The 15,189-nt window shown below is 37.4% G+C and overlaps 1 protein-coding gene across 2 annotated transcripts; it reads left to right on the forward strand.

The window, feature by feature from the left end:
* Nucleotides 1-7,731: 7,731 nt before the first annotated feature.
* LOC130469438 (uncharacterized) lies at nt 7,732-15,166 on the forward strand. Of its 2 annotated transcripts, none has more exons than XM_056838759.1 (5): nt 7,732-8,085; nt 13,676-13,971; nt 14,070-14,285; nt 14,371-14,640; nt 14,753-15,166. In XM_056838759.1, exons 2-5 carry the CDS (start codon nt 13,687-13,689, stop codon nt 15,149-15,151), a joined length of 1,170 nt encoding a protein of 389 aa, XP_056694737.1. In that variant the 5' UTR covers nt 7,732-8,085; nt 13,676-13,686; the 3' UTR covers nt 15,152-15,166. The 2 variants fall into 2 exon arrangements, with proteins under 2 accessions (XP_056694737.1, XP_056694738.1); XM_056838760.1 differs by having other exon boundaries at nt 13,679-13,971.
* The last annotated feature ends 23 nt before the right edge of the window (nt 15,167-15,189 follow it).

Below are 15,189 nucleotides of genomic sequence, written 5' to 3' on the forward strand. Positions count from 1 at the left end.
CTAGAATCGCCCTTAAGGTTCTTAGGAATTTTCGGCTAAAATGGTTGCAAGTGTTTGGCTGATTTTTGCTTCAAAATCTTACATATAAATACTTCAATAATGTGTATAAATCTGTGACCCTAGGCACCTATTTATAGAGTTTATAGAAAGGACTTATAATCATATTAGAATACTAATTTAGTTTAATTAGAATCCTGCTAAGACTCTAATAAATAAACTTTATATATTAGGATTAGATTTAATCATATGACGAATCCCGATAGCTTTAGGATTCGAGTAACACGCCCACGAGCAGCGCACAAGCACCGCACACTCGCACGCAGGCCTTACGGCCCACGCCGAGCGCACAGTGCTGAGCCCACGCTCGCAGCCTGCCTGATCCGTATGCGCGCCCAAGCCTTGGCTAGGCCTGGCTTTGCGTTGGGCCTGGTCGAGGCTTGGCGTGTGGTTTGTTGCGCTTGGCTTGCTGGGCGGTGGCCCAGCTTCGTGCTGGGCCTTCGTCTGGCAGGCCTCGCCCGATGCTCATTCGTACGATACGCTTCCGATTAAATTCCCGATTCCGGAATTCATTTTCGATACGAACAATATTTAATATTTCCGATTCCGGAATTAATTTCTGTTTCGAACAAATATTTAATATTTCCGTTTCCGGAATTATTTTCCGATTCCGATAATATTTCCGATTCTGACAATATTTCCGTTTCCGGCAATATCATCGTTTCCGGAGTATTCATTTACTTGCCTTTGACGATCTTGGCTCCCACTGAAACCAAGATCCGTCGATTCCGAATATCCATAGATGGAGTATTTAATGTCATTAAATACTTGATCCGTTTACGTACTATTTGTGTGACCCTACAGGTCCAGTCAAGAGTAAGCTGTGGATTAATATCATTAATTCCACTTGAACTGAAGCGGCCTCTAGCCAGGCATTCAGCTCACTTGATCTCACTGAATTATTAACTTGTTAATTAATACTGAACCGCATTTATTAGACTTATCATTAAATGCATACCTTGGACCAAGGGCATTATTTACTTCAATTTAGATAAAAGAAAATCCGAATATAATAAAAATAATTCGAATTTAATTCGAAAATTTCGAATAAATAAAAAAAATCGGAAAAATGAATTAAATTAAACAATATTCCCAACTTTTCAACTTATTTCAAACGTCCCAAACTAATTGATATTTGACCTTTAAAATATTGTGTACTCAAAATAATACGTTTTGACTTTAGGAAAATAATATTTAAAAATCCTAAAGTTCCGCATTAGTCTCTGATTACTACTTTGTAGTATTGATTACTACAAAGAATGAATGAAACTAAGCTCTAGTATACCACTTTGTAACACCCTAATAATTCCTTGCTTTTATAAAACCATTTTCCAACTTAAAATAAAGGAATTACTAAAGTATTACCGCCACCGTGATAACGGTTAAGGCTAGTACCAGAATTACGCAGTGGAAATTAATGTCAACTAACTTTTAAAAACATCATAAATGAAATATCGAGGCCTCCTACAATTTGGAACCATGACGGCCCAAAAACCAAGGTATAAATAGTTCGATAATTTCAAACATAATTAAAGTATATTAAATAGTTTCAAAACACGAAAAAATGCAACTCTCTCGATCATCCCAAGCTACATGATTCCGATCTACCAACCTGCTATATTATTCTACTCCCCATCAATGCAAGTGCAAATGATAGATCATCATAGGGTCATTAAGGCAAAGGCCATGACCAAAACACACAAAGCACGTTGTCAGCAAAAGTTGAGTACTTACAAGAATAGAGTGAAATGAAACTAAAACATGCATCACTCACTAAGTACTAATCAACATGCAAAAGCCATTTAATAATAACAAGTAAATCATGAATACAAGACTCGACGCTTGACTCGACTCTTGACTCACAATTTAATTAGAATAAGCTTCGAACGGGCCAAAAGAAAGTTCCATAAAGGAAAGGTGATGGGAGCCAACCATACACCAAATAATAAATAATAAAATCGGGCCATACCGAGTGTCGGGCCATACCGACGGAATTCCTGCGCATAATATAAATGAAACAACGTCTTGTATCATTAGTAGGAGTACGAGCTTTCCGGCAAGACTCCCCCATACTTCATACTCAAGGTATATACGTTCCATGAGTTTTGAAGCTTGTTCTGGTTGCACTTTATGTTTATTAATATTTTATTAAAGGTGAACTCAAGACATAACAACGTACACACATACAATTAATAAACGACAACCAAAACAAACTTATTTTAATGCCTTAGGACTTGTGATCAACCAAGCAAGACTCTTGTGAAATTACTAATATGTTCCTCCTCACCAAAGTGAGACTCCACATCATGCACATTAACATGAGGATTGTGCCCTTGCACGACAAATCCTAATTCATTTCATACAAATATTCCCAACTGAACCCTACATGTGCGGTGGCTTACGTGAGCTAACCCTTCACATGTGGTAAAATAAATAGTACAACTAAGTACGAATAATTGGCTCAAAGTATGCTAGACATCCCGTACAATAGCATACAAATAAATAATACATCCCTTGCATGTGAAACAAATCATACATGCATAAATATTGAACAACATGATTGACAATGAAACCCATACTCATATTAATTTCAACATGCTTGTTCAACCAACAATTCAACAATTCCAACAACATTAATCCACATGATCATTCACCAAAACATATATGAATCCACATGATATAATTCACATCATCAACGATCATGTAATGTCATTGACAAAAGGTGTGGTCGCACTAGACTTGTACGTACCTTGAATACCTAAGCGTAGGGGCCACTTTGCAATACGAGCACTCAACTAGAAATCACCTCCTATCATCAAAATAATGAAACTTAAATTATTTCCATGTTCATTAAATTTCCAAAAACTTTATAAAATTTAGAACTTCATTTAAACTTTAGAATTCAATCGATTTTCAATAATAAAATCGTCTCAATTTGCAAAACCAATCCCTAGTACGAAAACATACTTTTTCCGCCTTTAAAATCAGTAAAAATCAACACTTTAAGCCTTTATTTAAATCTGAAAATATAATTGATCATCATAATTAAAATCATCACCTAATTATGCTAATCAATTGACTCATTAGGTCTAGATTAAAAACCCTAACTTGAAAGTAATATTAAAACCAATTTATCATCATAAAAGTCAATTCTTTATTCAATAAACCAATCTGAAAATTCGTCCTTTAATAATTAAAACAAGCCTAATAAATCACAACACGCAAATCCTCAAACCACGGTATTCATAACCGGTTCCCAGCATTTTAATTACTCAAAACAATCATAATATTATAATTTAAAATACGGAATTTAAATAAAATAATTTAAAAGAATTAGGGTTATACCAATCCGGCCTATAGCACGGAACAACCACGAATTAGAGTGATTGGGCGAAAAGATTGAACAAGAACGAACACACACACACAACGCACAACTCGTGTGCGTGTGTGCGCAACAACGAAGGGGGACGCAGCAGGGGCAGCGCTCGGGCTGGGCGCAACGTGTGCGCGAGAGACGAGAAGGAGAGTGTGGGTGTGCGAGGGGCAGCAGCACACCACACGGCACACACTCGATGCAAGAAAGGAACAAGGGAACGAAGGGTTGTGTCGTGCGAGGAGCACGAGCAGCAGCGAGCACGAGGGACAGCAAGCACGAGGGGACCGAGCACGAGGGCACTCGTGCTGTGCGAGCCGGCCGAGAGGAAGAGGGGCAAGAGGAGTGAGGTGCAAGCAAGCAAAAAGAGGGTTTATGGAATTAAGGGGTTCATTTAATGATGGGGGAGTCCTATTTATAGGCTCCCTATTTTCAATGGGCTAGGCTTAGGAAATTAGAATTAGGCTTAGGAAATAAATGATTGGGCTAGCTTAGGACTTGAATTAAATTCTTTTGATTGGGCTCGTTTAGCAAAACGAATTGGACTTTTCATTTAAAACCCGAAACATTTAAAATCACTTGCAACCCATTTAATTTTCCGACTCAAAAATTGAATTCGTTTCGTAATTAATTAAATTAATAAAATATTCTAATTAATTAAAATAAATTTAAATAATATTTAAATGCGAATTAATTTCTAGAAATCGTAAAATGCTTTATAAATATAATAAAATATATTTATAAATATTATAAAAATATGAGGTATTACACTATGGGTTCAGTCAAGAGTAAGTTGTGGATTGATATTATTAATTCCAGTTGAACTGAAGCGACCTCTAACTAGGCATTAGTTCACTTGATCTCACTGAATTATTAACTTGTTAATTAATACCAACCGCATTTATTAGTCTTAGCATTAAATGCATACTTGGACCAAGGGCATTATTTCGTTTAGAAATTTGAATTTGCGTCATGGAAATTCCCAATTTCATTTTCTGTGGTCGTTTTTGTTTCTTCTTATTTCTTCAATTCTGCTCAATTTTTGTTAGATACTAGGTGGACTACTGGTGATTAAGACAAGTGATATAATTTTACTTCTGATAGATTACATTTGCTGGTGAAATAATTTGAAATTGCTAAAATAAACCCAAAAATCCTAATACAAGACTAGCCAAAACATGGGTATACTCCCCAATTGATTTGGTTTAGAAAATGTTGTGCAAATTTATTGGCTATTTTTGTTTAAATGGTCCAAGAGTGTGTCGGTCACATGCCAAATTTTCGATTCACATGTTGGATCGCAGGAGTAGCACTGGATTTTCCTAACTTTCTGCATCATTATGCTTACTAGGTGTAGGAGAATGTCAGAGCTAGCATGTTGTTTATTTCAGGATGATGCTTTTTCATTGAAATGTTTGACAGTTGCATATAGTTATTGAACTCTATGTGTATATGATTGTACAAAACTTATATGCAAAGGATCAACGACAACTTTTGTGTAAGACCGCCTTACCGGAAAGACCACTTTCATTGTTTAACTAATTGCTTCTATTGGTTAACTAATTAGTTATATTGCTTAACTAATTATTTTCATTCCTTAACTAATTGGTTTCATTGCTTAACTAATTAGTTCAAATGCTTAACTAATTGATTATATTGTTTAACTTATATAAAATCAAGATGGTCTTTTGTGTAAGACCGTCTTATATAAAAGTTTGTAAAGGATCAATTGGTTTAGGTATAATATAGAGTCTTGACATCATATCTTCAGGTTTGTTACTTTCTTTTTACCATATGTTAATATGCATTTGTTAAATGCCCAAGGTCATATGAAAAATCAAGCAAAATCCTAATCAAAGATTTCAACCATTTTTTTTATACAAAGTGTACATTTTTTGGCCATTGATCAAATTGCTAAGTAATAATAATAGATTAGTAAATAAACAAATACTTTGTTGCTCTGACAAAATAAACAGCAAGAATTAATATATGAAATTAGTTACATACTTTTCAATTTGATAATGTGCACGAAAATACACCTTCTTTATTATATTTGATGGATTTTATGTCAAGTACTGATAAATTCAACATTTCTGCAGAAGTCTAATTAAGGCAAGAATTAAGATTATTACAGGAAGCTAAGGATAGCTGTGAATCTAAACATGGAGAATAGTAATAGCAGTTTTGTTTATATAAAGAAGATCATGGAGTTGGGAAAGGGACTTGAGGTAAACAAGATGATCAATTGCTGCGTCTATTATCATGCAGTGTGTTCCGTTTGGTGTGAATTGTTATGTTGTTAGAGATTAAGGGCATGAATTATTAAATGTTTTACTATTTAGATTTTTTAAATAGAGATGATGTTTAATCTCTATTATATAGGTGAGCTTTCCAAATATTTTTTTCTTACCTATTATTTATGGTGATTTACTGTAATAAATATAATCTCTCACGCATCGCGTGCATATAATACAAGTATGATAATATTGAAAGTGTCATCATAGAACCAAATTTTATTTTAAATAAAAATACTTGTAGTGAATTTGATGTTTGATCTTGTGGATCGTTAATGGAGATTGCAATTTTTTTGAGCTGTAGCATATTAGCAGCAGTTTCTAAGCAGTTAGAGAAGAAATACAGTTTTTTTTTTTTCTTTTCTTTTTTTTAATTGTGACTTAGAAAAAAAAAATTGGAAATTAAATTTTTATGAAAGGTTAAAGTCAAACAATCGGATGGACAAGATTAGTCTCCAAAATTTAGAGGGTTGAGATTGAAAACACTATAATAGCTACTTTTTTTTTATTGTAGCTATTGAAAAACCTTCCTTATTTTACCCCTTGTAAATAGACCTGGTTATTGGACAGGGTAGTCCAATGGATATAGGGTTAGGGTCAAGTTAATAGGGCTTTTATTGGGCAGGGCTCTTATTGGACAGGGCCTTTATTGGACAGGGTCATTATAGGGTCAAACTTATACTACAATTATTTTGAAAATAAAAATAGTAATGATACAAAAAATTACATGCATAGCTTCGTATTTACTTGTACTTGCACATGGCTCTTTTGTTTTTCATTTTTCATTGCTCGTTTATTGACCCGCCCAATAATGACCCGCTATTGACCCGCGACCCGCTTTTGACCCGCCCATTATCGAGCCTCCAAAAATGACCCTTTCAATACCCGACCCTCTTTTGACCTGCACCGACCCTGACCCGCCCCGCCCGATAACCAGGCCTACTTGTAAATAAGAAGTTGAGATTGTAAAATTGTCCATAAACAAATATCCATCAAGAACCGTACATAATTGTATGGCCTACCAAATACTAATCTATCAATGTATATGCTACAATACTTGGTATATATTACTAGTCAGATTCGCAATAGCCAGGAGGGTCGATATTGCAAGGACATTGTACATCTTCAGGATGAAAAATGCCCACAGGAGCAAAAACTTTTAAAGGACCTGTTAGGAAAACAAAAAAATAAATAAAGTGAGATAGCACAAAATTTTCTAAGTTGAATTTGTCATATTGTATCATTGTATGGCAAACCAAAAACTGGTTATTTATAAATTAATTATTTTTAAGTTTACGATTGAATCTAAATTAAATCATACGTAGTATTACTTAAAAAACCAAATGGTGGAAACTGATAGTGATACTCCGTAATAAAAACAAAACTGTTTGTTGATCCCATACCTGGAGGAGAAACAACGATGATATTCGATTTTAAGATACAACACCTCCGAACTGGCTCCTCTTCCACAAAAACACCACATGCCTCTAGCTCGGCGAAGAAGAGCTCTGGCGCAGAAGTAGTTCCACTTCCGGCAGGCTTAGCAAAGAAGTTAGTGTGGAAGAAGTACTGGTGATCACAATTTGGATGGATTCCACAACATAGCACAGGCACTACAAGCTCATATGTAGCATCCTGATAATGTGCAAATTATGTCAATGGATTTAGCTTAGCAACATACTAAGTAGCACTAGTGGAAAAAGGCTTATTTGCATCCCCGCATTTGCCACGCCATTCTGAACATGTGACGCAAATGACAAATTTTAGCATAAAATTTAGTCATTTGCGTCGCAGCTTTGTTAAACTACGACGCAAATGACTCTAGGATGCCCCCCAGAGTCATTTGCGTCGCAGATTAGTAAAACTGCGACGCAATTAACTCAATCAAGTGCGTCGCAGATTTACTAATCTGCGACGCAAATGACTCTGGGGGGCATCCTAGAGTCATTTGCGTCGTAGTTTAACAAAGCTGCGACGCAAATGTGTTTTGATTTTTTTTTTTTCGAATTCGCGCTCAGCTTAATTGCTTAGGAACATTCTGACTTAGGTTAATATTGCTCGACAAACACTAGCTGCTTCCCTCCCAAACGAAACCAACACCAACACTAGCTGCTTTGTTCTCACCGGCGGCTTCACCCTGTTCACTGTCGTCGTTGCCTTCGCCGCCTTCCGTCGTTGCCGCGCCGTTCCTTTGCTGCTTCACTGCTTCACTGCTTCGCCACTTCACTACTTCACTGATTCCTGCCCTTCTTCCTTTTTAGAGTCGCCGCCCACGGCCAAGGAAGTCATCCACGGCACGGCAGCCGCCCACGCCGCCGCCCACTCAGCCGCCCTTGTTCATTGTCGTCTCTCCTCTCTTAGGTATTGAATTTTAGTTTTGATATTTATTGAATTTTAATTGTGCATTTTAATTTTAATTGTGGACATTATAATTGAATTTTAATTATGCATTATAATTGAATTTTAATGGTTGACATTATTTGTTGAATTTTAATTGGGTACATTTTAGGATTTAGGTTTTGTTGAATTTTAGTTGTAGGTTTTGTTGAATTTTAGTTGAATTTTAATTGGGTACATTTTAGGATTTAGGTTTTGTTGAATTTTAGTTGTTAGGTTTTGTTGAATTAAAAGTTATGAAATGAAGTTTTGGGTATGAAATGAATTTAGGTGATATATGAAATCATGTTTTGGGTTTGCTACAAAATTTTGGATTTATAATGATATGAATAGCCTAGTTTATATTCTAACCTTTGACAAAATTTGGTCTAGTGGTTGAAAATGGATCGGAGTTGGATATATGGTAGTAAACGATTTTCTACAAGGTTCTTACAAGGGATTCAAGAGTTCATTAAGGTTGCCTTGAAACATCAATCAGAACATGAATCAAGTTTAATTCTGTGTCCTTGTTGTGATTGCAATAATTCAAGGGGGTATCGGGATATTGATGATATTGTTGATCACATAGTTCGTCGCGGTTTTAAGGGTAACTACACGACGTGGACATGGCATGGTGAGAGCATAGATCATGGGGCAAGTTCTAGTATGCCGAGCTCGAGTCAGCATAATCATTGTGATAATGGTGATGATAATGAAATTGAGGATGATATTGGTGTTGAAAGTGAGGAAGAAGAGGAGAAAGATAGGATAGATGATATGATGCATGATGTGGAAGACCATCATTTCGTTGAGCGTCCCCATATGTATGATAGTATAATCAAAGCTTCCGCAACACCATTATATCCTGGTTCTACACAAACTGTACTTGGTGCCGTCATCGAATATTTCAACTTAAAGGTGGAAAACGGTTGGACCAACAAGAGTTTTTCACAGTTTTTGGAGGCCACGTCTGGTAATCTTCCTGAAGGAAACAAACTTCCAAGGTCTAACTATGAGGCCCAGAAGCTTATGTGTCCTTTGGGTATGGATTATGAGAAGATACACGCGTGTCCAAATGATTGCGTGTTGTATCGAAAGCAGTATGCAAATCTGCATGAGTGTCCAAGATGCGGATTGTCCCGTTACAAGATCGTGGAGAATGATGCAACATCAACTAAGAAGAAACCTTCTCCGGCTAAGGTGCTTTGGTATCTTCCAATTATACCAAGATTTAAGCGCCTTTTCTTAGAAGAGAAAACTGCAAAACTCTTGAGGTGGCATGCCGAGGGGAGGAAGAAAGATGGGTTAATGAGGCATCCTGCTGATTCTCCACAATGGAGGAACATTGATCGAAAGTACAAGGTCTTTAGGGAAGAAGTTCGGAATCTCAGGCTTGGTCTTTGCACGGATGGAATGAACCCATTTGGGACACTTAGTACCCAATATAGCACTTGGCCGGTTCTTCTCACCATATACAATTTGCCTCCTTGGTTATGCATGAAGCGTAGATACATCATGTTGTCGCTCTTAATCTCTGGGCCTAAACAACCCGGAAATGACATAGATGTGTATCTAGAGCCACTCATTGAAGATTTGAAATTGTTGTGGGATGAAGGGGTGTTGATGTTTGATGCATACACCAAAACCAATTTCACTTTACGTGCCATGATTTTTTGTACGATAAATGATTTCCCGGCTTATGGAAATTTGTCAGGGTATTCTGTAAAGGGAAAGAAGGCATGTCCAGTTTGTCATGATGATTTGGTCTCGAGGCGCCTAAAATTTTTTGGGAAAGATGTGTACATGGATTACCGGATGTATCTTCCTGAAGATCATCCATTTCGAAAAGAGAAGGAAGCTTTTAATGGAGAATTGGAGATGAGAGAAGCTCCTGCCCCCTTATGTGCGTGTGAGGTTTATGAACGGGTTAAAGACATTGAGACAGAGTTTGGTAAGCCTTATAAAGGTCAGCCAAGTGGTGGTTACAAGAAGAGGTCTATCTTTTGGGATCTCCCATATTGGAGAGATTTGGAAGTTAGGCATTGTTTGGATGTAATGCATATTGAGAAAAATGTTTGTGATGCCATTGTTGGGACATTGTTGAATATGCAAGGGAAAACGAAGGATGGGCCTAAAGTTAGACAAGATATGGCTGCTATGGGTCGCTTCGAGTTGGCACCTCAAGAAAGGGGAAAACGCTGGTACCTTCCCCCAGCTTGTTTCACCTTGTCTAAAAAGGAGAAAGTTAGCTTTTGTGAGTCTTTGCATGGCTTAAAGGTCCCTGCCGGTTACTCTTCAAATTTTCGTAGACTTGTGTCCATGTCTGACTTGAAATTAGTTGGAATGAAATCTCATGATTGTCACGTGTTGATGCAACAATTGCTGCCGGTTGCAATTCGAGGGATATTGCCGCCACAAGTGAGGTATACCATTACAAGATTGTGTTTCTTTTTCAACACAATTTGTAGCAAGGTGATCAATCCAACAATACTGGATGATTTGCAGGCTGATGTACTTGAGACCATGTGTCGGTTTGAAAATTATTTTCCGCCATCATTCTTTGACATGATGCCTCATTTGATTATTCATCTTGTTCGTGAAATTAAGCTTTGTGGGCCAGTTTGTATGAGGTACATGTATCCCTTTGAACGGGAAATGGGTACCTTGAAAAATAGAGTGATGAATCCGGCCAAACCTGAAGCTAGTATTGTCCAACGAACCGTCGCGGAGGAAGTTGCTGCATGGGTTTCTCAATATATGGCACGTTTGAAAGAAGTCGGAGTACCAAAGTCTAGACATGATGGGAGACTTGGGGGTCAAGGTACAATTGGCAAGAAAAGGATATCAATCAGTTCTGAAATGATGTGTAAGGTTGAGCTGTTTGTGGTGCAAAGTCTTAGTGAAGTCCATCCATACGTGGCTGAGCACATGAACTTTCTTAGAGAGCAATATCCTTCAAAAAATGGTCCTCAACTGATAAAAGAGCATAATCGTTCATTCCTCACATGGTTCAAGCGTCGAGTGATGGATCAATTTTCCGACACGCCTAATGAGGTATCTGACATGGTGAGATGGTTGGCATATGGTCCTAAATGTCAAGTCATATCTTATGAGGGGTACAACATCAATGGCTATTCTTTTTACACGAAGCGACAAGATGACAAAACGACGATGCAAAATAGTGGTGTTACGGCAATATGTTTGTCTTCAGAGTATGCTAGTGTAAAAGATAGAACACTTGTAGATAAGACGAACTCTTACTATGGAGTCATTGAAGAAATATTAGAGTTGGAATATAAGTATTTTAAGATTCCTCTATTCCGGTGCAAGTGGGTTGATATTAGTCACGGTGTCAAAAAGGATGAACATGGGTACCTGACACTTGAAAACTTTAGTCGAGTTGGGCATCTTGCAGATCCTTTCATATTAGCATCACAGGCAAAACAAATCTTTTACATGGTTGACCCTGCCGATCGTAGTTGGTCAGTTGTTCTGGAAGGCAAAAGAAGAATACTTGGCGTTGAGGATGTAGATGATGAAGAAGAGTATGATGAGCAGTTTAATGAGATTCCACCTTCCTCCTGGCATATCCCTCAAATGATTGACGATGTTGACATGAGTTATACACGCCGAGATCATGATGAAGGATTTTATGTTGAAAAAGAGAAATAGTGAGATAGGTACTATTTTGGCAACTATTTTTTCACCAAGTTAATTTGTAGATTAGTTAAAAGTTGGGTTCGAAAATGTCATTTTTGCCTAAATATGTACTATAACGACCCAATTACCCTTAAATGTGGAATAATAGATTAGTACGAGGCTTAGAAAGTTATAACTATGCATATGAGACATGTAATAAGTTTGAAAACATTCCTTAGGTTCTTTGGTTCAAAGTTGGGTTCGAAAATGTCATTTTTGCCTAAATATGTATTATAACGACCCAATTACCCTTAAATGTGGAATAATAGATTATTACGAGGCTTAGAAAGTTATAACTATGCATATGAGACATGTAATAAGTTTGAAAACATTCCTTAGGTTCTTTGGTTCAAAGTTGGGTTCGAAAATGTCATTTTTGCCTAAATATGTATTATAACGACCCAATTACCCTTAAATGTGGAATAATAGATTATTACGAGGCTTAGAAAGTTATAACTATGCATATGAGACATGTAATAAGTTTGAAAACATTCCTTAGGTTCTTTGGTTCAAAGTTGGGTTCGAAAATGTCATTTTTGCCTAAATATGTACTATAACGACCCAATTACCCTTAAATGTGGAATAATAGATTAGTACGAGGCTTAGAAAGTTATAACTATGCATATGAGACATGTAATAAGTTTGAAAACATTCCTTAGGTTCTTTGGTTCAAAGTTGGGTTCGAAAATGTCATTTTTGCCTAAATATGTACTATAACGACCCAATTACCCTTAAATGTGGAATAATAGATTAGTACGAGGCTTTAGGATAGTGGTGGTTGTTCAAAGGATGATGGATGGTTACACCTGATACTTCTTTATTCAGGGAATTTCCATACTCCTTGAATTCTTATGCAACTGGTCTCTATATTATGCTCATGGAGCTGGATATTATGTCATCCATGTTTGCACTCCCAAACTACCTCCCAACCCGGAAAAAAAACATCTTATTTGGATTTAAGTGTCTGCTAAGTTCCTGTGTACCATCTAATTGCTGGTTGTTAGTATCTGAAGGTTATTTCAGGAGCTTGGTTGTGCTTTCTTTGTTGCTTAATCTTTAAAGAACAGTCTGTTTTTGGGTGGGTTTGTGGACCAAAATTTTGCATATTCAAATTCATTCCCCAGCATTTGTACAGAACTGATCAGAACTGACCAGTTCTATGCACTGATCTGCACAGCTCAGATCAGAACTGTGCAGATCAGTGCACAGAACTGGTCAGAACTGATCAGTTCTGTGCACTGATCTGCATAGTTCTGATCTGAGCTATGCAGATCAGTGCACATAACTGGTCAGTTCTGATCAGTTCTGTGCACTGATCTGCACAGCTCAGATCAGAACTGTGCAGATCAGTGCACAGAACTGGTCAGTTCTGATCAGTTCTGTGCATTGATCTGCACAGTTCTGATCTGAGCTGTGCAGATCAGTGCACAGAACTGATCAGCTCTGATCAGTTCTGTGCACTGATCTGCACAGTTCTGATCTGAGCTGTGCAGATCAGTGCACAGAACTGGTCTGAACTGATCAGTTCTGTGCACTGATCTTCACAGTTCTGATCTAAGCTGTGCAGATCAGTGCACAGAACTGGTCAGCTCTGATCAGTTCTGTGCACTGATCTGCACAGTTCTGATCTGAGCTGTGCAGATCAGTGCACAGAACTGGTCAGCTCTGATCAGTTCTGTGCACTGATCTGCACAGTTCTGATCTGAGCTGTGCAGATCAGTGCACAGAACTGATCAGTTCTGACCAGTTCTGTGCACTGATCTGCACAGTTCTGATCTGAGCTGTGCAGATCAGTGCACAGAACTGGTCAGTTCTTTATTTTTATTTTAAAATCCTGCTTTTGAAGGTATGTAATTTTGATGATTTTCCAATGCAGTAGCGTCAGGCATGGATGAAGATCAACACGCAAATTCAGGTCCTTCTAACAAATCACCAAATCAAGTGCCCCAAAAGCAAAAAAAGAAGCCAAGAGGCCCTACAAAAGGAATAAAATCCATGCCCGGGGTTCCAAGAAAAATTGAATGGGATCACTTGGACCGACCCACAGGGAAATGGGCAACGGATTACAAGAATCACATTGGCGAGATAAGTCGCGCAAAGGTTTCAATATTGATCAGAACCTGGGAAGATGTTTCACAAGGAATAAAAGACACTTTGTGGGAAGACGTCAAGGTAACCGGTTTTATTTTGGAAATTCAGTTGTACATATCTACGTGTCTTTTTCATGTGCCAAAAGACTTTCTTGTTCCTTTTCTTTTTCTTTCATTTAGAGAGAATTTCATATCACAGATGAAACTAAGAAAGAAGTTGTCTTAAAGAGTTGTGATAAGCGTTGGAGGGAATTCAAATCAAGATTGACGACTGGTTGGATTCGGGGTACAAGGAAAAGGCCAAAAGATGAAAAGATGCCATATGATTTGTATAGTTATATAACTAAGGATATATGGAAGGAATTTGTGAAGATACGTACCTCCGAAGAAGCTGAGGTATAAAAATTATTCTTATTTAAAGTCTTGTTATAATCTCAGTTTTATTTTGTTGTAATAATTTCTTTTACCCCCCTAAAATTAGGAAATAAGTGAGAAAGCAAGACAAAGTCAATCTTTCAACATATATCCTCATCATATGGGACAGAAATCATATGCTGAAATGACAAGTGAATGGCAGAGAAAAGGGTACATTCCCTCAGTTTCTTCGTCATCTGAAGGTTCCTCTGCGTCTACAATTTCTTCAAGTTTGCCGAGTAGGACATGTTTATGGCTTCTTGCAAGATCGGTACCAGATGAGAAAGGAAATCCTTACTTGCCGGATGAGGGCACACAAAAGGTCAAAGAAAATATTGTAAGTTCATTTAACAATTTTGCGTAATGTTGTGATTCCTCTAATTTCATATATGTTCTTAAATATGAAACCAAGTGTTGAACTTTTCTCAAAACCATTTGATTTCATGTAGGATGAATGGAAAAGGAAACAAGATGAAGGGGAATTTGTTCCCAAAAGTGCACGAGATGATGTCTTATCTCGTGCACTTGGTAAGACTAAAGAAGGGAGACCACTAACATTTGGTGGTGGAGTAGGCATCAAAGCTGTGTGGGGGACCGGAGAGCGGCGTAGCTTTCGACGGTATGGAGATGCGGAGATGGAGGAAATGGAAGCAAGAGTGACCAAAAGGGTCAAAGATGAGACAATACAAGAGATGAACTCCAAGATGGATGCCATGGTCATGGAGAAATTTATCACATTTGCTAAAGAACTTGGTGTCCAAATACCAAGCCATATGAGGATAGACGCAAATGTTCATAGTAGTTGTCGTTCCGGGGGTTTAGATCCATTTGCCGACATTACGGTATGATAATTTGTGTTTTTCAAGTACTTTGTTTCTAGTTAATT

The sequence above is a fragment of the Spinacia oleracea genome, chromosome 3 (genome assembly GCF_020520425.1).
Source record: "Spinacia oleracea cultivar Varoflay chromosome 3, BTI_SOV_V1, whole genome shotgun sequence".
Classification (NCBI taxonomy): Eukaryota; Viridiplantae; Streptophyta; class Magnoliopsida; order Caryophyllales; family Amaranthaceae; genus Spinacia; species Spinacia oleracea.